At 36.7% G+C, this 24675-nt stretch overlaps 1 protein-coding gene across 6 annotated transcripts in view; it reads left to right on the top strand.

Annotated features, from left to right (window-relative positions):
- Positions 1-11629: 11629 nt before the first annotated feature.
- Positions 11630-24675, top strand: part of Srrm234 (Serine-arginine repetitive matrix 2/3/4) — a 103963-nt gene continuing 90917 nt past the window's right edge. For all 6 annotated transcript variants that reach the window (XR_016193358.1, XR_016193355.1, XM_089237305.1 and 3 more), the window contains exons 1-2: positions 11630-11765; positions 20886-21160. Coding sequence is in view for 4 of the 6 variants with exons in the window: in XM_089237305.1 (XP_089093431.1) it covers positions 20922-21160 (239 nt within the window). In the remaining 2 variants the exon portion in view is untranslated. The remainder of the gene's footprint in view (positions 11766-20885; positions 21161-24675) is intronic.

Here is a 24675-nt window from a genome sequence, read left to right as displayed (position 1 = left end):
TATGCGTATCATTTATTGACTTTTCATACTCTCATGATTGAGAAAAATACTGAAATAAAAATGCAAACAAGATTGAATTCTATGTTTTCAACCCTTTAAGCATTTTTAAGATTTTCCTGATTCACATTATAACTCCCAAATTGCTACATATTTTAAGATATCTTGGGATTGCCTCTGAAATGGTTAAATCAATTTCAATTTTTACTGTAGTGTTTCCCAATGTGGGCAATATTGCCCCGGCCAGGGTAGAAGCAGTGGGGTATAACATAGTGTCTTATAGGTCAGCTTGTGATGGGGGGGAAAAACATTTCTGAAGAAAGGGGCGTGGAACAAAAAAGTTGGCAAACTCTGCTGTGGTGTTTTATGAATGTCCAGATCTTAATCATCGAAATTTTCAACATCATTCAACCATTGTTCCAGTTACTCATGCACTATGATAACTAGTGTACAGTAATGATCCAACTTACGCCACCGTGTAAATTTTTTTTCAATTATATATAGATACATTTTGAACGAAATTTGATGGCATTTCATGTTGCATTTTTAGAGGGCCTGAATTTAGAACATCAAGGAAGTGGTCGATTTTTTTGGAAGAGAAACATGGAGTGGCTTCATAATAAGCAGACGGGAGCGGCACCCAGGAGGAGTGAGATGATCGGAAGACGAGAGGAAGAATGGAGTGAGGAGGAAAACAACGATCAAGAGGCAGACGACCCAAGCTCTGACTCCGACTTCCAATGAGGACAAGGCGGAGGGGGTGGAAATCAAGAATCAGACTCTAAAGCTGTTCCGTATAGGCAAGGGCGTAGCGGGGGGGGGGGGTCTGGTTCCCCCCCGAAATGTGAGAAAATGACCGGAAAAAAGGGAAAAAGATGGCCAAATCCATTGTTCTGTCACTTTGGTCCCCCCCCCCCGAACGAAATTTCTGGCTACGCCCCTGCGTATAGGCAACAGTCGCGAGGCAGCTCCCTTAAAACCATGCCTGCTGGGCGGCAACTGGTCAAATGTCGTGAAGCAGTTGAGTGTATTTTGTGTAATGTACACTTTGTATACAATCGCTTCGTGGCCGGGGATTTGAGGGTACACACACTCATACTTCCGGCGCAACTCAATTGGTAGTAAATTGCCTATGGCGATAGACCGGAGTTGTGCTCGGTTTGAATGAATGCATTTTTAAAGGGACGGTCATATAAAAAAATGACACGAAAAATAAGGAAGGAAATCTGCAAATTTACCTCCCATCTCCTGTGGGAAGGCCAATTACCATTTGAAAAGTTTACCTCGACTTGAGTTGCTAGTCTTGGGAACAAATTAAAGATATGTCTGGTGTCACTGTGTTCGTTTCAAAAGAAGTTAATACTTTTAATTATGAACTTGGTGAGTAAAAAGGAAGCGAGATGAGTCTACTTCCATTTTCTTTTCCCTCCCCCATCTTGCTCCTAATCTCAGAGACAGAAAAATGTCTTTTCCATTGCCGCTTTGCGTACTGAATGGGCAAGTATCCCGGGGTCACATGGGCCCCTTGCAGTTCTGAGATATTCAACCATGGCCCGAAAAGTAACATTTTTGGGGGGAGGGCTTTCACCTGGCTGGAAATACCAGACTATAAACTTTTGAAAAATCACAGTATCAGATCTCTAACATGGAGGCCCCTATGCATCCGAGGACCTACCGGCGGGTTCATGCATTAAGATGGCACGGGTGAATATTATGTGAAAGGATTTATATGTAAGGTCGTGTTTCGTGGGTCGCAGATGTGAAGTAGTTTTTTTTAATGAAATATGGGGGGGGGGGGGAAGAGAGGAATGTGACTTCAAAATCCAAACAGCTGCCCTTACACCTGGTCAATCTGGGCATTACGTCGGGTATGGGGGCCTCATTACCATAGGTGGTGAGATCTGGTACTAAAATCTTCGCGAGTAACTATGTACACCATTATATTCCCAGCTAAGCATGGTTCCAGAACATTGTTTTACCCGGGGACCCATGATGTTAAAAGACGGTCCTGCGTAGAACCTGCCCCACAAGAAACAAGCTTACTGAGCTCTAGCTTAGGGTAGAAGTGAATCCAGGGGGATTTTATTGTGTGGGTCTCGTTTCTGGATGTGGGCGCGGGGTGTCACAAGGGCCGTGGACTCTTAATCGTAAAAGTTCAGCTGGATTTCCTACGTTTGCAGAAGAAAAAATCGGATGAAGTTTTTCGAAGGATGAGGAAATTGCAAACAAATTCGCCGAGTAATTCCAGTCTGTATTCTCTTCTCAGGTTCAAAGTACATCTTGGGAAGACAGCAGTAGTGAACATCAGATAGCTAATAGACTTGATATTTTTGACATTGGTGAAATAACTGAAAGTGATGTTATCGGCGCTGTACGGCATATGAAATCTGTCAAATCCATAGGCCCAGATGGTATTCCAGCCTTCATAATCAAAGCATGTGGAAATATTTTTTCAGAACCTCTCGTAATTCTCTTTAATCTCTCCTTGCGTAAAAATGTTTTCCCATCTTCTTGGAAGCTCGCAAATGTCATTCCGATTTTAAAAAGCGGTCTAGTATCTGAAGTCACCAACTATTGACCCATTTCTATTTTATCCACCGTCTCTAAACTCTTCGAGCACATCGTATATTGCAAATTGTACAACCATATCCGTCTTGAATTATCTCCATCTCAACATGGGTTTTTGCCGAATCGGTCTACTGAAACAAATCTTGTTCATCTCACTCACGATCTTGCTAAGTCAATCGACGCCAACAAGCAAACAGACGTCATTTTCACTAAGGCTTTCGACAAAATAAATCACCAGACACTACTTTACAAACTCCGTTCTTTCAATGTGTCCGAGAATTCTATCAAGTGGTTCACCAGCTACTTAAATTTGAGAAGATCCCAATTTCAACAAAGTATGTCAGTGGATCAGGTGTTCCCCAGGGTTCGAATCTTGGACCATTGCTGTTCTTAATATTCGTGAATGACCTTCCTCGATGCTTCAGTGCATCAAAGTGTCTGATGTATGCTGATGACGTGAAAATTTATCGCGAAGTTGGGAGTCTGGAAGATTGCATGGCTCTACAAAGAGACCTACAGTCTCTCCATGATTGGTGTGGGGCTAATTTCTTCCAGCTTAATGTTCGAAAATGCTACGTCATCAGCTATACAAGAAAATTGTCATCGACCGAATTCGACTGCACCATTGATGCTGTTTCGATCAGCCGTGTCTCCGTAATCAAAAACCTTGGTGTTTTCTTTGACTCCAAGCTTGCATTTACCGATCACATATATGATCTCACCAATAAATGCTTAAAACTGCTAGAATTTGTTGTGAGGAGCAGCAATAATTTCAAATCAATCGCGACACTTTTCAGGACTTACGTGCTCCCGAAACTAGAGTACTGCACTATTATATGGAGTCCTCACAACAATCTAGACTCACTGATTCTAGAAAGAGTTCAGAACAGATTTCTACGTTACATGTTTTACAGGCAATTTCACGTCTACATCAATGACGTAAGTACAACTGAACTGCGACGTTTTTTCAATTTCCAATCATTGGAATGCCGAAGAAGAAGTTACCTTCGCTTTTTGTATAAAATTGTCAATAATATAATTGATGACTGCCACCTTCTTCAACTTGTTGATTTTTCTGTGCCAATTGGAAATAGGCCTGTTCGGCGAACTTTTCGCCTCCCGAAACCCCGAACAAATATTTTACGACGGTCCCCTATTTTTTGAGATGTGCAATATATATAATCAGTGCGATGTGAAACCCGATATGTTCAATTCAACTATAAGGGAATTTCTTAAAAGTATGTGTGAGTATTGAATATTCATGTTATTATGCTTTTTCCGTATGTATTTCCTTTGGATTTTTTTTTTTTTTTGTAGTTTGCTGTATTTGTGTTTTTGTATTTTTCTTCTCTTGTCCATCTCTGTAATTGGGCAATCCTTGCCTGTTGAGACGTAAATAAATAAATAAATGAGACGTCGTCAACACGTTAGCAGACGACCCCAAATTAAATGAGGTTTAAACATTTGCAAGTTGTGAAATTCAAGTTGGAACCTGCCATGGACTGTACTAATCCCAGGCGCCAGGTCGCCATAGCGACTAAAAAATTGGTATTGGTGTCCAAAATTTTCTCTGTATGGTTACTAGGCTAGTAGAGCAGTACTAAATGTTTGGAATTTATAGAAACATATCTGCCAACATGAAAGAGGGTCAATATATGTGCTCTGAAAAAGTCAAAAAGAAACTTTTTTCTTTGTACCCTTTTCCCTTTCGCAAATACGGGTTTATATAAGGCTTTTTGGATCACGTGATATATATATATATTTTTTTTTTTCGCGTGGTCCACCTGCTGACACTTCATCGTGGCTCGAATCATATTGAACAGAAAGCGCTTCATCTCTTTATCAAATATACGTTGCATTTCAGTAACTGACCATTTTTCGAATGTTTTTATTGCTGTTTTTGTTTAATTAATGTAAATGAATAGAAGTAGAATTTGAATTTAGATATACCGGATTCAAAACTGAAAAAGGAGTGAACCTTAGGCAGTGCCGTCTTAGCGCATGCTACCCCCCCCCCCCAGGCCGTGTCCGAAGGGCCTCAGAAAAACGAGACGTAGTTGAATTTTTCGAGAATTTGTCGGGTAGGGCCTCCAAAAAAATCCCTTGGCTCGGGGACGCATGATGCTCTTAAGACATGCCCCACCCTTGGGGGATCATGGAATTCCAGTGCTTGATTCTTTTACTTCTATTAATTTACATTAATTAAACAAAAACAGCAATAAAAAAATTCGAAAAATGGTCAGTTACTGAAAAGCAACGTATATTTGATAAAGGGATGATGAAGTGCTTCGAAAGTATGACAAAAATCTGTTCAAAATGATTCGAGCCACGATGAAGTGTCAGCAGGTGAATCACGCGCTAATTATTATTAATAACATGAATTTTGAAAAAATTAATTTAAATGTCATTCCCTCAGTGGATCGAGTTTGATTACGATCCAGACTATCAACGCGTTCCTGAAATAATGAAAAAATGAGTGTAATAAAATATGCGTTCTTTCTGAAAAAAAAATTTCCCCATCAAGATTTATGTTCGTAACTCGAAAATTTTGTAAGTCGGGGAGCAACTACATAAAAAAAATTCGCATTTGGCAGCGAAATTCTCCTAAGCGTGGACCTGTTTCCGATTTTGGAATTGAAATATCTCAGGGAATAATGCAGTTGAAAACATGTAATTTGTTTGTTGGGCTCAGAAGAGAAACAGCAACAACTGTCTAATTGAAAGTTAGAGGACGTGGGGGATCGTATAAAAATGTATAAATTTTTTATTTTGTGTACACTGTATTTTCATCCTCGAAACTCGTACAGGGTGATTTCTGGTCGCATTTTGAGAATTTTTAAAATTAGAGCCATACCACTACGACGAACGGTTGATGAGGTAAAGGCTGTAACAACACTCCAAGGAGAAACCATTGAATCTTAAAATGGCCATAATATTACCAATAGGCAGGGCCGCAACTGGGGGGGGGGGGCAGGTAGATCTGTTGCACATCACAAAAGGAACGCAAATTTAACCTATCCTGCAGCATTACGAGGGGGGGGGGGGTGCCTAAATGAGTAGTTGTCCCGGCTAACCAAGTATCAGGTTTCAACCCTGCCAATAGATATCTTATTTCTGATGAATCACCGTTTTATATTGGGTATTTTTTCTTTTAGATACATTCTCAAGTTTGTAGTTTACACCTGGTAGCATTTATTTTACTTCTATAGGTGAAACTACACAGTTGATCCACTAATGACCCACAAAAATCATGTCCTTATTCTGTAGAACTTGGTTTACTGCATGTTACTTGGTTTACTTCAACTATACAATCAAGTGTTCTTAAAATTCTAGGATCTTCTATCGGATGATCGATATTGAAAAAAAATTACACATTAAAAAAAAATACCATTTGATGTATTTTTGTGGTGCCCCCTTTTGTACTGATGCCCTAAGCACGTGCTTATTTTGCTTAATGGTTAATCCGGCCCTGGTCCGCCGACGACGAGGGTGGGGTTGACGGAGCTCTAGCCCTGGGGCCTGGACCATCCTCGTCATTTTTTGTTTTTCCACACTATGGATTCACTATAGGGGAAGGGCCCCTATTCCAGGGTGGGGAATGTCATGTGCTTTATCGGTAACAATAGGCATTTTACTGTGGACATCTGCGTTCATGGAAATTTTCATTTTACTCAGACATTATGGCCTTCTACGCATTGAAACAGCAGGGGTCACATTATAGCGCTGAGGTCTCACACACCTCCAATGCAGGTATAGGGAAAATACTGCGGTTGTAGCCTTCGTTGAAAACGATAATCACAATGTCTTTTCTTCCTTCCTCGGAGGACTCCGAGAGCCTTGTAAATTGTGCTTTTCTTCGGACTTTTTTTTCGGTTACATATACATGTTGTATTGTTAAAAAAAAAATGCAGTAAAAAAGAATAGAAATACTTGAAGATATCCACTGATATGCATACAAATTGATACGACTGATGCTACAATGTCCTCTGTTTTGTCCTATAGGACATATCTGAAAATAAAAAAATTCATCCTACGGGCCCCCTTGACTCCCGGGCAACAGGGCTCTGGCCTTGTCAGCCATCATCAGTAATGATGATGTCAGTTCATATATAAGCAAATACATATGTAGTTATATGATCAGTCGGCTTTACCTGTGGCGCTGGGCATCCTCCCCCGTATCTCCGCCCATGGGAAAAACTTAAGAAGTTAAGAACTACTACAAAGTTCATCGAGTCAAGCCCTTTTTTTAACACGCAAACTGGTGGAGTATTTGGCCCCCATTTGGCGCTAAGGGCCATTCAAGTATTACGTCAGCATCGATGGGGGGGGGGGAGAGGGAGGGAGGGGGGTTTCCGATTTGCTGACTTTTGATGACAAGGAGAGTGGGGTTTGGATAATGCTTACGTCATCAACCACCCTTTATGAAAATATGAAATATTCTTAATGGCATCTTACTCGGTGCCCCAAAAACGAGAAAAACCTTTCGATAGTTTGTGGGCACTTGAAGTAACAATCCCCCTTATTGATAAGTGCCCTACAGGGCCACTTTAGTGATCTCTAAATGTTTCGCGGATCCAAGTGATCTGGAAACGTGTCCGGTCCCGGCCGCTTAAGTGCTCTGGAACTGTGCCACGCATCACTCGAGTGATCTGTAATTATATACCGCGGATCACTTAAATAATCCGAGAATGTACCGCGGGTAACTTGAGTAATATAGAACCGCACTGTGGGCCACGTAAGTGCTACAGAACTACGTCACATCTCGCTCAAGAGATATCTAAATGTGTCACGGATCGCTTAAGTGTTCTGGAACTGTGTCCCGGGTCATTTAAGTGATCTGAAAATGTTCCACAGGCCTCTTAAATGCTCTGGAATTGTGCCACAGGACACTTAAGCGATCTGTAAATGTGTCGCTTTATATAAAATTAGGTTTGAGGAGGGCAGGCCGCATCAGATAACTCCCAGGGCCAAGGGTCTTTATGCGATTTATCATTATATGACTTAGAGGGTGGGTCGCAATGAATTTATTAAAGGTACATTTTGAGTTCCTATCCTTCAAATAACATTGAAATTAACAGAAATTGATTATAATAACATATAAAGGTATTTTCTTCCAAAATTTCAATTAAAAATATTTTTTTGCATTAAAGAAATAAATTTTTGATCGTCGGGAGGGGGGCACGAGCCCCCTATGCTCCCCATACGTCTCTAATCCCACCAATATGCGTTAAGATTCAGAGGGGCAGAGCTGATGACGAAATTTTGCTGGCGCGGGGGGGGGGGTCAAAAATGGCTAAAAAATTGCTTACGTAATACTTGAACGGCCCCCCTATGACTTATTGTTTTTTTTATCAATCATTATGATTCCGGCCACACTGTTGAATGAATTATCTTTTCTTTCAACGCAGTTTCAATTTCTTATAAAATGACTTGGCAAGAAATTAAGCGCTATCCTCCTCTTCATATCATAATGCCGAAATAAAAATGTGTAACGCTTCACTATTTCGCCTGTCATTCTCTCTACTGCCTACTGGGAATTGCAGGGATCACGTGATATTTCCCTCTTTCTTTGAGGAACATGAAAACCGTATCCAAGCAACACCGCACACTAAAGATATTTCTACAAGGTCAATGTATTTCTAGTGTGGTGTTAGTCCAAGGCCATGGCCCCCAAAAGTGTGGGGCTGACAGGGCTCCAGCCTTGGGGCCCCGGGACGATTCTCATCATTTTTTGTTTTTTCACGTTATAAATTCCCTTTTCAGGGGCTCTGCTCCCAAATGTGGGGCCATTTCTAAGGCAACCATTATGGTGACGTACTTCTTTGGCAGCTCGTGAAAGATTGAAAGAAGAAATATAAATTAAAAAAATGTAGAAATGAAATATTTTTTTTCATAGTGTGATGGGTGCTAAATATTTCGATTCTCCCCCCCCCCCTGCCCCCCTGGCTACTGCCTTGGAGGAATGAATAACCTCTTTGGGATCATCATGTGCCTGTTCCTCAAAATAAAAGACGCCTTCATATAAAGGAGTTCTACCATCGAGCTTGTGTTACTCGAGAGAGCATCCAGCAGCCGCGACAGCAGTAACATCAAATGCAAGGAAATCACGTGACTCGGTGAAAACAAAATTTGCCCATAGAAATGTACAGTTCGGTCTCTAAATATTGGGTTTCAAAAATTAAAATACAGGATAAAAACTTATCTAAAGATGAAAAAAGATTAAGTTATTTATTTCATTAATACTGGAATCATTTCTTTCATTAATGCTGAAAACTTTCTTTCATCAATTCTTGAATTTTCCTTCATTAATTCTGGAGTTTTCCTTCATTCATTACATTCATCAATTTTCCTAGTCGCTAAAATTATATGCCATTAATTCTGAAGTTATATCCCATTAATTCTGAAATTATATCCCATTTGTTTATGTTATATCTTTCATTTGTTCTCGAATTATCTTTCATTTGTTCTCGAAATATCTTTCATTTGTTCTCGAATGATCTTCCATTAATTCTGTAGTTATCGCTTTCAATTTACTTTGGGATTATCGTTTTCCTTAATTCTAGAATGTTTCTTTTAATAATTTTGGAATTATCTCTTTCCTTAATTCTGGAATTATCTCATCGATGCTGAAATTATTTTTTAATTTATTGTTTTAAACTCCTATTTATGCCATATGAAAATAACGGGGAATTGTGTGTGTTTTCACCGAGTCATGGGATCTTTCGAGAAAGATGTTGGGGGACACCATCGAGAAGAAATATAAGTATTTAATAAGTAAGTATATAATTATATTTCTCCTCTAAGGGGGACACGGTTCTCAGCACTGCCAGGCAGCACCGCACCGTAGAGATAGAAGGCCTCTGCACTGTTTTCCATAAACGTCATTCAGACTACCTAGCAAGTTTGCCACATTTTGAAACACAACATACTATTTCGTTTCTTCTTATTTTGGCGAAGAATCTTCCTGATTGGTTCACAAATACACACAATCATAGTGATTGGATGTGGGGCATAGAAATCACCAATTCTGAGGCCAGGGAATTTTTTTCCCTGAATATTCTGAGGGAAAATGGAATACTTACTGACATCACAAGCAGACTGCGGAGGCCTTCTATTTCTAGCAGGTGCTGTGCCAGGGCGGAGACTTAGAGAAGAAATAAGGGTCTAATATTATTTCTTCTCTAAGGGCGGAGACCGCTGGCGTCATACTCTCTCCAGCATCGAGCTTATATTACTGGAGGTATAGGCACTAGAATAGCCTTATCAAGTCGCCTTAACTGGAGGTAGAACCCCTATATACACGTATATGAAGGCGTCTTAACTGGAGGGAGTATGACATCAGCGCATAGGCGGAGATAGACGTGGAAGTCTGGGGGGCACGGTGATTATGTCAATTCATCTATATATATATATGCATTAGATCAGTCGACTTCACCTTTGATGCTGGGGGGCAATGCCCCCCACGGCCCTCCCCGTATCTCCGCCCATGACTGAAATTACCTCTTTCATTAATTCTAGAACTTTTCTTTTATTAATTCTGGAATTATCTTTCATTATCTTTCATCAATGCTGAAATTATCTCTTTCATTAATTCCGGAATTATCTTTCATTAATGCTGAATGGAATTATCGCTTTCATTTATTTTGGAACTGAATAAATTATGTTTCATCAAAACTATAATTTTTCTTTCATTTATTCTGGAATAATCTTTCATTAATTTTGTAATTACCACTTTTTTATCAATGCTGAAATGATCTCTTACTTTAATTCTAGAATATTTTCTTTCATTAATTCTGGAATTATCACTTTAATTAATTTTATAATGCTATCCTTCTATATAGAATTAATTAAAGCGATAATTCCAAAATTAATTTATTTTGGAATTATCTCTTTCCTTAATTTTGAAATCATCTTTCATTAATGCTGAAATTATCTTTCAATAATTTTGGAATTATCTCATCCATGGGTGGAATACGAGGGAGCATTGTTCCCCCCCCCCCCCATCGTCAAAAGTGGAGTGGGCAGATCTAATGTATATGTGTGTGTATATGAATTGGCATCATCGTCATTGTGCCCCCCAGACTTCCAAGTCTATCTTCGCCTATAAAATTTCAGTTTCAAAATAAATGAAAGTGATAATTCCAGAATTAATGAAGGAAAATTCCAGAATTGAGAAAAGAAATTATTCCAGCATTAATGAAAGAAATTATTTAATCTTTTTTTATCTTTAGATGAGTTTTCCATCCTTTTTTTAATCTTTAAAACGCAATATTTAGAGACCGAAAGTTTCTATTCGTTCCTGTTCTACTACGTAGTTCATGTACATTTCTATGGGGAAATTGCCAGGCAAGAGCTTTGTTTTCACCGAGTCACGTGGTTTCCTTTCATTTGATGTTTCTGCCATCGCGGTGGCTGGATCAATACCTTCTAAAGCAGAACGTATTGATATAGGTTGCTCTAGAAGGTGTTGGCTGGATGCTTTCTCCAGTAATATAAGCACGATGGGTTCTACCAAAGCCTCCTAGAAGTAGTATCTAGGAGGCTTTGGTTCTACCCACTGAGCTGTAAGGAAAGTTTACTTATAGCTCAGTGGTGGTTCTACCTCAAAGTGATGCTAATGATGATTATGACGTCTATTCAAAAAGCCTCATTATTTTGACATTTGGCGATGTCCCGCATTTCGTAGCGTCTCCTATTTTTCACGATGAAATATGGTCCCCATATTCATAAAATTCTGACCTGATATTAAATAGTCAATTTTCTGAAAATATAAATAGTTTATGCTCTGTATTCTCGTGCATATAAGGCATATTTCGGTAAATCCATTTAGTAAACACAGGTTTCCGGCTGGGTAAACATGAGAATTTTTATTTTTATTAAAAAATTTTAGGTCGGACATCTCCGCTACAATCAATCATTGCATACATTTGATTTAGAAAAAATTTAAGTCTAGGATGAGAAACATCGTTTTATTCGTCAATTTTTAAATGTCCTAGTCCTGTGTTGACGAATGCCTTACAAGCGACTACCATTCGACCAATCACCAGCTCAGATGCTTTTAACGTCACGACTTCAGGAGGGACTTGGAGGCAAGGCGACGTAATTTTTCGTTTGTTTGATATTAGTGCATCGGAGACGGGTTAAAAAGCAACGGAAGGCTGTGTTGTTAATCCTGAATGATTTGAAGTGGATTTTTTAAGGTAAAGATGATGAAAATTGATGCATCATTATTAATAATTACGGACTATTATTTGTGTTGAACATTATTTATTATAATGATCGTGTATATAATTCATGTTTCTTCAGTAAACAACTTGATATATTGATGGTGCCTTTAAAAAACAAATGCGGATCCCGTCATTAAATTCGCGATCCTTGATTTATACTAAGATGTATTCCTATGTAATGCATTGATGCTTTTATTTCGTTGGCTTTATTAAGAGATATATGTCTTAACTGGATCTTAGGGCCCCGGGCAATGTGGTGATGTGGGGGCCCCAACGTACATACTATTGAAAATCAAAGTGCCAAACGTCATTAGTGTTGGAACTTCCCTGATTTATCCAAGGCCCCTTGAGCCCTGCGTGGACACTCAAATTTTATATGGGCTATAACCCAGTGAAGACTTTAAAGTGAAGTGTTTCGTCGAAATCAGTTAATTTACGTGTGGCTCGTTTAATTAATTTGATAATGTGTTTTGTAATTAAATGCATATATTGAATATTTATTTTTTTATGTTGCAATTTGGATATGCTATAAAAGGATGCTAGCGCTAAAAGTTGCTAACCACGCATTACCTCTTTTGATTGAGTATTAATGTGCCGGAATAACTACCGGCTGTTCTCTCGATGATGTCATTCAGTTTTTTCTGGTCACCATGAACCTAGGTTATTTCGAAACCAGAGCTTGATAAGTCCCGGGCACATGAGCAGCTATAGAAGGAGGGTAGCAAAAGGGGCGATCACATTCCCTACCCGTTCGGTGAAAAATTTGTATTATTAGCAGAGTGGACATTGATATTTGTCCCTCCCCCCCCCCCTCATTCATTATACGTATCCTTAGTGATTCGCCATCCCCTATTCTAAGAGCCTGTGTCTGCTTATGTCCAGGCGTGGATCACCATGATGACTGAAAGAAAATCAGTATTGGCGCCTAACATTTCCTATGTGTAATTGTTAAATTGGAGTCCAAGATTTGCACAAAATTTTTTGATTTCATTACCATACATCTTTTAACATGAGAAGAAGGCCCAGAAAAGTCGAAAAAACATTATTTAGAATCATATTTCTTGTGAACAAAAACCATACTTGGCTCCTAAGAAACTTGACTGGTGCCTAGATATTTTTGTGATTTTCCAAGTTCCCCTTAACAAGTGATAGTTTTCTCTGAGGTTTGTGAATTCAAATTTCACTTGTCCTTTTTCTAAAATTTTGCGCATCCAATGTTATATGAGATGTCAGTAATAATTATTTTCAAGAATGATTTTTCAAAGTTTTTATCTAAGAACGAAACATATGTTTAAAAACCAAATGATGAGATAAAACCTTATAACCTTTTTTAAAATGTGTTTTGTTCTCAAATGATAAAATTAAATAAAAAGGTCAGATGAAAAGACAGCTATTACGATGGATGCCTGCAAAATATTTAAGGAAATACACAAAGCACGCTTAGCTGATTATGATGTTTCCTTCGCTTGTGAAATTTTCTGATTGGTAATGCATTGTAAAATTTTTCGGAACAAGAAATTGATGCCATGGAGAAGGAATGGATACTGTTGATTTTCCATTGTGGATTAAATTTTTGTGTATGCTGTATTAGAGCTTCTCCTTGGTAGAAGTCGAAGTACAGTAGAGTCTCGGTAATCCAAGGGGGATAGACCTGAGGCCACCTCGGTTTATAGAAAAACTCAAATGATCCGTAAAACAATGAAAGCTTTAAATGTTGGTTTTATTTTTTTTTAAAAAGACAACCAAAAAAAGCAGTACTAGCATACTTACTGTATTTTTATTCTTGAATAAGATATAGATGCCACCTACGATGTGTTTCAAGAAAATGAAGAATAGGAAAAAGGGCGCAAAGATGAGAGAGTGATTGAGAAGAGTTTGGGGGGTGGAATTGATAGTGCATGATGCTGAGACACTGATAGCTTTCACCTGCCTTTCTAATGATTTTATGCAAGTAATTATGGGAATGCCATATCCACCATTATGAAGAAAACAGTCAAACCTGCTCTTTCTATGCAAACCCCTGAAAATTAAAATGGCTATGTCCATCCAAGGGAATCATATTTTATTACAATAGTTACCCATTATAGGGCTGGAGTCTGCCTAGTCCCCTTCAAACTGAAATTACTGTACAATACATACATACTATGTGGTATTCCTGAAAACAAAAAGGTTTGTTGTTGGTAGAAAGAAAAAAATTTGAAAACTTTTTGTTGCCTCAAGATTATTTGGAATATTTCTAACTTTCGGAGCTCAGATTTTCGAGACTACTGTATGCCGGCAGTTTTACTTTTTTGTAGGATTCTAGCTTCAGAGAAATTGAATGTATGATTTTCATTCCAACAACGGGACATGATCACAGATTTTCCAAAGCCTGGATTCTTTACATATCTGTTGTGTTCTTTAAACCATATCTTTAATGACTTTTTGTCTCGCCTTATATCAGTGTGAACATTTAACACACGGAAACGGGGAACAGACAGGTCGGGTACCTCTGGCTCTGGACCAGAGGGGTCGCAAATTTCATAGTTCAATGTCACCTTCAACATTACAAGGGGTACCAAAATGCATGCTAGCTTGCTGACCAAACATTTAGTTGCAGTCCTGGGTAGGAGGTCTGCAGTGGCTGTCTCAATGAGTGATCAAAGCCGAAATGAGAAAGAGTAGATTTAATTTTAGACAAGAACCACGGATGAAATGATACATCCAAAAATTATTTGTTGTGGGCTGGTTTTTTTATGAACCATTGTTTGGTCATGTCAATGCAGCGATGCTTCAAGTTTCAATTTATTAATTTCGCAAAAATTTCATAAGTTATCTAGGAGCATTGGCATTTGTAAAGCGGTGGGGGTGTTATATTCCCCATGCTCAGATTATGGTGTTATTTTGCTGCAGCAAAAACTTAATACCCTCCCTCTCCAGAAGAAAAAAAGTTTTAACTCCCGCTCTTAAGGAAATCCTGCTTACACCTATGTAAGCAGGAGGGTATCATTGCTGAGGATATTGTCCCAAGGGATTGGAAGTTTGCTAATGTTGTTCCGATGTTTAAAAAGGGTAGTAAAGAAGCTGTGTACAATTATCATCCAGTGAGTTTGACGAGCTCCCTCTTGGAAATTGTGGAAATAGTTATCAAAAAGCAATTGGTGAAGTCGATAGATGAGAATAATGTGTTGGATAATCTGCATGGGTTCAGGAATGGGATATCATGTGTAACTTCCTTTGCTTCTATGATGATATGACTAAAGCTTTCTGTAAGGGTAAAAATGTAGATGTTGTTTGCCTTGGTTTACAGAAAGCATTCGATCATGTCCAACATGGCAAATTCTTGAAGCATTTTTTTTACACGAGATTGGGATTGGGGGGTAAATTGTTGAATTAGATAGAATTGTGGTTAAGAGATAATAACGAGTTATGATGAACAGGGAATTCTCTGGTTGGACAGGCATTAAAAGTGGAGTTCCTCAAGGAAGTGTCCTTGGTCCCATAAATTTTTAACTTTTTATCAATGGAATTGCTAGCAAACTTGCAGATGACGTGAAGTTGGATAGTCGGGAATCAAAGCGATAGGAATTACTTCAGACTCACTTGAACGGGATTGGAACATGGGCAAATGAATGGAGTATGACATTTAGTGTTGACAAGTGGGTGGTCACTCATTTTGGTTCGAACAACCCACGTTTTTCTTAAGAGTTGAATGGTGTCACTATCCTGGATGCAACTAGGATCACCTATTTGAGAATTCTCATTGATGAGCGGCTTAGATTTCCTGATCATTGTTCAGCCATACTCAAAAAAATATAATAGAATGCTCTGTTTCATTTTCAAAAAGGTATCTTTGCGTTCTCTTAAAATCATTCTTCCGCTTTTCCGAGGCTTAGTTCGTCTTGGACTGAAGTATGCTGTAAGGTTTGGAGACCATACCTACGGAGAGACGTAGACTTGGTTGAAGGGGTGCAGAGAAGAGTCCTTATTGGCACACTGGGCTTGAGTTATGAAGAGAGACTTCATTTTTTTAACATTGTTTACATTGGATGAACGCAGATGTCGGGGAGATATGATCAAAGCGTTTAAAATTTTCAATGGTATGGATAGGATGGACCATGATTTATTAATTCGCTGTCAATCAACTGATTTTACAAGGGGACACCAGTATCGTTTGGTAAGGGACAATTCTTGGTTATGGTGTCACGGGGAATTTTTCTCTAATAGGGTGTTAATGAATGGAATAGCTTACTCTCGGAGGTAGTAAATTCTAACACAATTGACACGTTTAAAAAGAAATACGATAAACATGTTGGGGTAAATCGAGAAGCTATCTATACTTACAATAAGACAACCATAAATGCATTGTATAATATTTTATCATGTATATGTGGGCAATTCCACAGAAACAGGGAACCACAAGTGAAATTTTTTTTGTGAAATTCCAGTAAGTTATTATAGTATCTAATTATTTTTGACTTAGTTTAAAGTTTCTAAATTTGAATTCGGTAACATCTGTTCACATTTATTTTATTTTTTATGGTCATTTCTAGAGCCCGGATTATATGCAAATGCATATGCACATATGCATTTGCATATTTTGGCCTTTTTTTAGTATTAATGCATATAAATGCATAAAATCAAAGAATTTCCAGTATAAGTGCATATTTTTGAAGGTTTACTTAAACGCACTTTTTTTTTTATAATTTTCCAAATAAATATTGTTCGTAATATTTTCATAACATCGATTTTTTTTTTCCCGGTATGTGAAATTTAGTGAATTAATACATATTTATAAAGTATTTTATGACTACTAACAGTTTTATTGTAAGGCTATTTCTGGAGATGTGTCAAAATGTTAATTTTGTTTTTAGAAATAGTGTCAAAATTCTTTTATTACTGCTATTTTCGTTATTGAGCAGCTACAACAAACTGAAAACTAAAAAAATGCCTGAATAAAAAATATGTAGACGTTATTTGCATATGCTGTATACATATATATGAGGGGATATTTTTTGGTAAAAATGAAATTCATATGCACCAATAGAAAACATGTATTTTAAAAACACATTCGCTTTTTTTGCATGGTGTATTTTTTAATGCATATTTTCTCTTTTTTAATGCATATTTTCCCTTTTTTTATACATATTTCGGAATTTTTGACTTTTTCAAGATTTCTAATGCATATTCTGGGGTGTTTAATGCATATTTTGGAATTTTCAGTGCACATTTTGTATTTTAAGTGCTTATTTTTGCATTTATAAGTGCATATTTTTGCATTTTTAAGTGCATATTTTCGCATTTTTAAGTGCATATTTGCATATTTTTAGAGCATATTTTGCCACTTTTTTAGTGCATATAATCCGGGCTCTAGTCATTTCTTTTGAGAGCTTATGAAATAAGAGATTTTTAGCAGAAAATTTCACTATTTCAAGATAAGTTTTACTTATAATAATATTTTGTTTTCAAAAATAAACAAGCAGACTTATATCTATAATGTCTATAGAACAAATAAAAATATTCAGTTCACAACTCTTGACTATAATTATGTTGTAGGAGAAGTTTAAATATCACTTAAAAATTTTGTAACATGAGTCATAAAAACTTGTTTTTTTTTAAAGATTTCATGCCAAAAAACCTCAACTTTTAACTTTTTTTTTTCATATAGCATCAACTCCAATAGCAAATGAATTTTTTTGAAATTCGAGTTTTACTTCAAGAAATACTGAATTATTTTTAATTTTGTTTGAGTGAGTCATAAAACGTGACTCACAATGTATGATACCATTTTGAGTACATTTGTAAACCCCTCTTATAATTTCAATCATGTTTGCAAGATACTTAAGTTGGTTTACTTTTTGAATCCAACCATTTAGTTTTCAAATTGGATAGTTTTTTTTTTGCATTAGTCAACTAAAGATTTCCCACCAGCTTTGGCTGAAGGAATGAACGTCAGAACTTTGCCATTGAACTTATCCCGTTGCTGAGATCTCTTCCAGCCCAGCTTCGTGGCATAGTCTGGAACACTTTATTTTGTGCAAAATTTTTACAACATATTTTGTCAATATGACAATTGGGTACTGTCACGATTAACAAATTTTGTGGTGATTACAGACGAGATGGGGTTGGGAGTTTTGGGGTTTCGTTAAGAAACCCCAGCTTTGTCTGCAAAAAGACATGGAGAAATGTTGAACTCTTGATGACTGGGCGGAGGATATATACCGTGATCTTTTGTATTCTGAAGAAGTAACAAATGTTGTTGGAATTGATTTTGAGGTGAATGCCATGGTAGCTGGCAAACACTGGAAATGGCCTTTATCAGAAGATGAGTTTTTTTTATTCATGAAATAGTCTGATTCGTAAACTACCATCACCAAATGTTGTAGATACACAAGGCAGTATTCTTTTGCGTGATTTTTTTTTATGTATATAATCCACTTTTGCATACAGTTTTTCAATATATATATATATATATATATATATATATATATATATATAATGTAATTATATAATATAATTATATATATATATATATATATATATTTATTTATTTATTCTACTTTTGCACACATTGAAAATATATTTTGACCAAGACTCTTGCAATGGGAATATGCGATCAAGTTAGAATGTGATGTAATGTGTGAGGGATATTTTGTAACTAAATTATTTCTTTATTAAGTTTCTGTTTAAAAAACGTTTTAGGTAGCCATATTTATTTTTTTAGGTAATATGTGAGTTTAGGAAATATTAGAAGTACTTTGCAACTATTCTATTTTAGATTTAAAAAAGTAATTAAAAAAAAATCAGTCACATTACAAAAATCACTTAAAAAACTTTATATTTTGAATATGCATACAATTGGTTTTAATGATATTGCACACTAAAAAATACATGAAAAGGTTCATATGAGCTGAAATTAACTTTCAGGATCTGAGAGTTTTTATTCAACAATTTCAAAATTTGCAAATGTAATGCGAGTCACATTTTTGTGTAACATGAGTCACGCTTAGAAAACAAATTAAATAATTAAAATCACATTAGAAACCCATTTTTTTACATAAAGTATATCTTAGTAATGTTAGCCATTAACTTTAGCAGTTGATTTCTATTAATTCCTTGTAGGAAAACAGAAATATTCAATTTTATGTAACTCAAAAAGTGATTTCCTTTTTTCTGTAACATGAGTAACGATCAGAAAAATGGCTAAAAGAGTGACTTATTTTTTTCAAAAGTTTAAAATTGTGATACCAGTCACTCAAGAATCTATCTTCCTATTCATCAAAAAATTTGGTTCATTAATCTTGATAGGCTAGGAATTTTATTTACATTCAGTTTAATTTGAAAAAAGTGTGTCTGATTGTAATGTGAGTAACGTAGAATTGCCCGTATATACATTGTTTATAGTTTTTGTAATTGCATCTTTAATTGGGTTTCTGTATTTCAGAAATATGTATATATATGACATCTATATTTGTTGTGGGCATCTTTTTCCTCAGCCACCTCGGTGGACATTTTGCCTATTCTGGCCTTGTATTTATTTGTATATGTCTAGGAGCGCAATTTCTGCACTTTGTTAGCCGAGGTATTTCTGTATTTAAAGATTCTTCTGACTCGGCTTATGAAATTTTTGTTGATATGGATGGATATCTCTCTATGTGAGATGGGAAGCAGGGTGTATCTGGTCCTTCAATGTTCAATATTAATAAATATAGTAGTCTAATGCAGCGATTCACAAGTGGGAGGTCCACAACCTTTTTATTGGGGGAGGGGGGGTCAATGGCCCAATTGTAGAATTATAAGATAATGCTAAGTTGCAAAAATAAATAATAAATTACTTAAAAAGAAAATTTTTAGTTAAATTAACATCAAAAAGTCCCCGCCCCACTGCAGCGTTGGAAGAGAGACTATAGTAGTAATATTGTAATGATGTGCTAAAAATTGTTCTTGTGGTGACTCTCTGTAGTGGGTATGAAACATTGTTTTAGTTCTTTTGCAGTCCAGTAGATTACATTGCTATCACATAATATTTACTAGTACTGGATAAAAGTGCTGCTGTAGTTTCTGCTGCTATAAATGGGGGGGGGGGGCATTGCAGACATCAAGATTTCTTGGGGGTCCAGGACTAAAAGTATTTGGAACCACCCCCCCCCCCCCCGGGGGGGGGGGTCCAAAATGTTTAACTCCTCTCCTGGCTACAAAGATTTCCTTTACTAAACAAATCCATCTAACATTTTTTAAGGATATTTCAAATCCGCTATAATGGTATTTTTTATATTTCACTGAAAATCCTCTTCAATATATCTTTTAATTCCTCACCAGCATTTGTTCTTTTGAAGGCATTTAGTAACATGTTTATTTTGCACTGTCTACCCTCCAAAAGTGTAAATGAAGTTGCAGTGAAGCTTTGTGTGTGTGTATGTATGAGTGACAAGCAAGTGTTACGGGGGAAAAACTACTTTACAGGGAAAGACAATTGACTGAATTTTATCTATCAAGTAATCAATTAGTTTTTTGCTGCGAATAAAAACTTCAAATGCATTTTATCATGGTACTAACAACAGCAATATAACGTGGTATTAACAATATAGATGAGATGTCAACAACGGCAAAAATTTTTATGGTGGATGACGGTAATGCTGCCTCTTGATGTAATGATAATCCCCTCTTTAATATTTTTGGTCCGCAGAGTAGGCCAATTGTTATAAAGAGGTTTCACTGTATATAAAACACCATAATGATTGGAAAAAAATGTTTATTAAAGCGCAGGAGGATTGGCAACATCATAACCATTTTGGCATAGTTCGAAAATTGCAATAATATGGGAATCTATGTTCTGCGGAATGGCAGCTGATTTTGTGCATTTTATTTGTTTTAAGAATTTAAGAAATTTCTGAGAATTAAGAAATTTAAGAATTTTATTTGTTTTTGATGAATAATCAATGGCATTCATTATTATGCCAACCACTTGGCAGCAGGACAGCTTTTTTATCATTGTCATCATTTTTTTTTAAATAAACAAGTGCCTGTCCAAGAAATAATATCATTTATTTTTAAATGGGAAACATTTGTTGATAGCCAATTAAGTGAATATTTTTCTTTCTCTGTTTTCTTTAGATAGACAAAGTTGCAGTTGCTCTATAACCAATAACCATGTATAATGGTATTGGGTTACCCACTGCTCGTGGGAGCGGTACGAATGGATATGTGCAGAGAAACATGTCTTCTGTACTGAAAGGCAAAGAAAAAATCAACTATCGCACTGAAGAAGATTTAAAGAAATTGGATGCTGTTGCCAACAGGAAGCCCAATGAAGGAATCCTGGCTCATGAACGTAAACGTGGGATCGAACTCAAATGTCTTGAAATGCAGGAGTTGATGGAAGACCAAGGGTATACATTGATGATCATTGCATATAATAATTAGAAGGTTAAAATTTAAAAGAAAGTTTTATTAAAGAAATTTAAAAGAAAAATTTAAATCTGTTTTGCATTGAATTCCGAAAGATATTGTTCACTCCCAAAGTTATTTTTTTTCCCAAGTTGGACAGCTTTTTCTCAGCCCAATCTATCAATGAAACAGATATTTTCTGGATGTTATGCCAAAGTGAACTCTGAAAGAAAAGTCACCTGGTTTCCACTGGAACTTAAACCCAGCTTCTCTTGCAAACCCTGTGAGCATGCTGCCATCTACACCACTGGAGACATGACCCTGTCTTTCTTATTTCACGCATCTTGATGTGATACCTAATGACTTTTCTTTGTGAATTCAGTCCACAAAATATATTTCCCTTTTTCAAGTTTCTTTTTTCAAATTTTCTAATATTGATAGTAAAACGTCGTTGGTATGAGAGGAAGGAAGATCTAGAATTTGCTTGCATTACCTATTGCTCTTAAAATCCAAATAAATATGAGATAAAATGTAAAGTAGTTCAAGGTAAAAAACAAGCTTATGCTCATTCATCAATGCTTATTCATTTCTTATGTTTTGTGCTGTGGCAGACTAAACCAAACCATATTGATGGTTGAGGGAAGTACACTCCCTTTTGCTTTCCAGAAAGAGTGTGTGAAGTGAGCTACTTTACCGCACACAATTCCTGTCATATCGTTATACAGCAATATACTATCATTGGAGTTGGGTGGGAAATGAAGGCCCCATCTATCGGCAATCACCCAGTCTCAGTAGGTAAAGAACTTGTTTCTATGTTCTTCCCCCCAATTTGAACCCTGGAACTAGAAGGTAACCTTGTGAAGTAAGCTGGAAACACAGGCATGATTCATAAATTGCACTTAATACTTTAGAGTTCAGACGATATTGAAGACTCCCGGTCTTATCTGTACAGTAGACTGGCTGGAGCACAGTCAATACTACTACTACTTAACCATGCATGCATGCTGTACACATTTATCGGTAGAATTTTTAATGAATCAGCTACATGTTGGAAAGTGTGTGTGTGCGTATGTATATGCATGCCTTAAAAGTATTTATGTTGTCAGAGTTGTGCTTGTTTCGTGTTCTTGCTGGTGCTGATAATGTGTAATGGATAGCGGAATATGAGAATAATCTGCAAATAGGTTTAAGACACAATTTTTATTTTTATAAAACACTGAAAACATATTTCCATAACCCAATACTTGAAAAGTCCCTGATGCCAGGTTGTATAAAAATTGCTATTGGCACCCAAAGTTTTCCATGTATGTTTATTGAATTTAAGGACAACACAGATTTTTCAGTGTTTATGTAAGTATAGCTACCAACCCCATCATCGCCACAGTGTTGGTCGGCTGAAGTTGGTTTTCTGTGGTTCCCAACTTCGAGATGATCTTCCTTTCAAAAAGGTCTCGCTACAGAAAGCAACTGGCCTACAACGGTACAATTATTCAATCCTTACACTTCATTCATTCATTGTTAAAAAAATAGATGGCAGCGCTACACATAACAACCATTACACAGTAACAAACTTCATGTTAGGTTCACAACATGTACCAATTCGTTAGAAATTCAGCAGAGGTATGTGGACAAGGTGCATTGTGTGGTTTAGTAGTAATAGTGTATTTATACCAGCATGAAAATGGGGCTGCACAGCAGTAGTGTGAGCATCATGAGGGATTTGCATCGCGAGGATTCACGTTCAAACCCCAGTGGCGGCATAGTGATGATCAGCTGAAGTTGGTTTTCTGTGGTTTTTCAATTTCAAGGCACGAATGCAAGTCTGTCTCCCATTTAAAAAAGTCTCTCCACAATGAGCAATCAGACCTACAATACAAAGACTTTTAACAGCTGGCTGATGTGAAGATACGTTTAGGAAAGAGAGAAAATTCAACTGCCCTTGCAGAAAAACGAACCCGCATCCTTTCACTTTCTGGGCGAATGCCCTTGACCACTAAACTACAAAGGCAACGAATATCTCAATCTTTCCTTGGAGCTCATGTGCACTGTACAGCAGTGGTTCTCAACCTTTTTTTGTCCATGGCCCCCTTTCACCCATTTCTCATTCCTGTGGCCCCCCTTGCGAACATGAATAATTTTCTACTCCCCCCCCTTCCTTCTTCCCCCCCCCTCCCGTTTTCCCATTAGAAGATAGTTATTCAAAAATAGTCTGAAGTATAAATACGTTTGAATTGAATTTAATTAATTTTTAATTTATGAAAATAATGAAAAGGCAAAACAAACATAATAGAATACAGTAAAAAATAGAAATTATTTTCAATCAATGTAACAATGCAACTCTGCGTTTGAAGACGGCACAACGTCATCAAGTTACTGTACTGGATGAAATTTGTATTATTTCCCAATTAGTTTTTTTGTATGTAAATGGTTATGGTTTCATTGAAAAAAGTCAATTGTAGCTTCCAAAATACGCATTCTTATAATGGCAAAAATCGTAAAAAGTGGTAGCAAGCAGTTTTATTAATTTTATTCTTTTCATGGGGATAAAAGTAGTAATGAGGGAGTAGCCACACACAAATGAATCACAATTGAAAAGTTCAACCTTTTACGTCATTTTTAACAATAATACATGTATCAAGGATATAGGTTCATGTTGTAGCCCTACTAACAATTTTAAAAAATAAACTAAAATACGTGTGAAATTTTTTTAAATATTTGTTTGAACCATTCATTCCAGGTAAATCATGTACGCAGTGACAAAACTGTTCGTGTGAACATAATAATGATTTATTAACAGGATTTCAAGCCCATCGGAAAATATAAATAATCAGATTTTCAAATAAGAAAATTATCAGTTTATTGACTTCAATTTCGATAAGGTGAAAATCTGATATTCAATTAGATGACAAGTTACCTTCAAGTGGCTTTTTGGTTCATAATATGGCCGCTCTCTCGCAGGCGGATGAAGCAACGTGCGAGTTGGCTTAAACACAGGGCAATATTTCACATAACAGTCCGTATTATATTTAATATACAGGGCGCATAGGTAACGGGGCATATGACATTTTACTGGCGAACCATTGGTCCTAGAAGCATACTTCCTGTTGGAAAAAGTACCCTTAATAATGTTTAGTACTCAGATATTTGATTCATGTTGCCAGGGATTACATAGTTATTGAAATAAAAATGTTAATTCTTTATGCGGACACCCTGTGCCCCAAAACCCAATGTGAAAGTTGTTTCCCGGTCTCCAACAAAAAAATTCAACGTTTCTAACTGCAATATTCACTGGGATATTCGAAGAAAGGTGGAAAAAAAAACCAGCATTAAATACGGGGAAACCATTTTATCCGTTGCTGTTTTTTCCCAAATTTCCTCAATTTTTCGAATTCGCATATCTCGGTGAATATTGCACTTAGAAACGTGAAATTATTTTAGTTGGCATCGGGAAAGACAGAGCAACAACTTCTTAATTGGGTTCTTTGGCACACGGGGACGGTATAAAAAGTTTTTTTTA

This window comes from Pholcus phalangioides, unplaced genomic scaffold (genome assembly GCF_987345545.1).
Source record: "Pholcus phalangioides strain wild (caught in Gottingen) unplaced genomic scaffold, Ppha-v1.0 ptg000002l_1, whole genome shotgun sequence".
NCBI lineage: Eukaryota > Metazoa > Arthropoda > Arachnida > Araneae > Pholcidae > Pholcus > Pholcus phalangioides.
The sequence above is the reverse complement of the archived record's forward strand: the minus strand, read 5'-3'. Positions and strand labels throughout refer to the sequence as shown.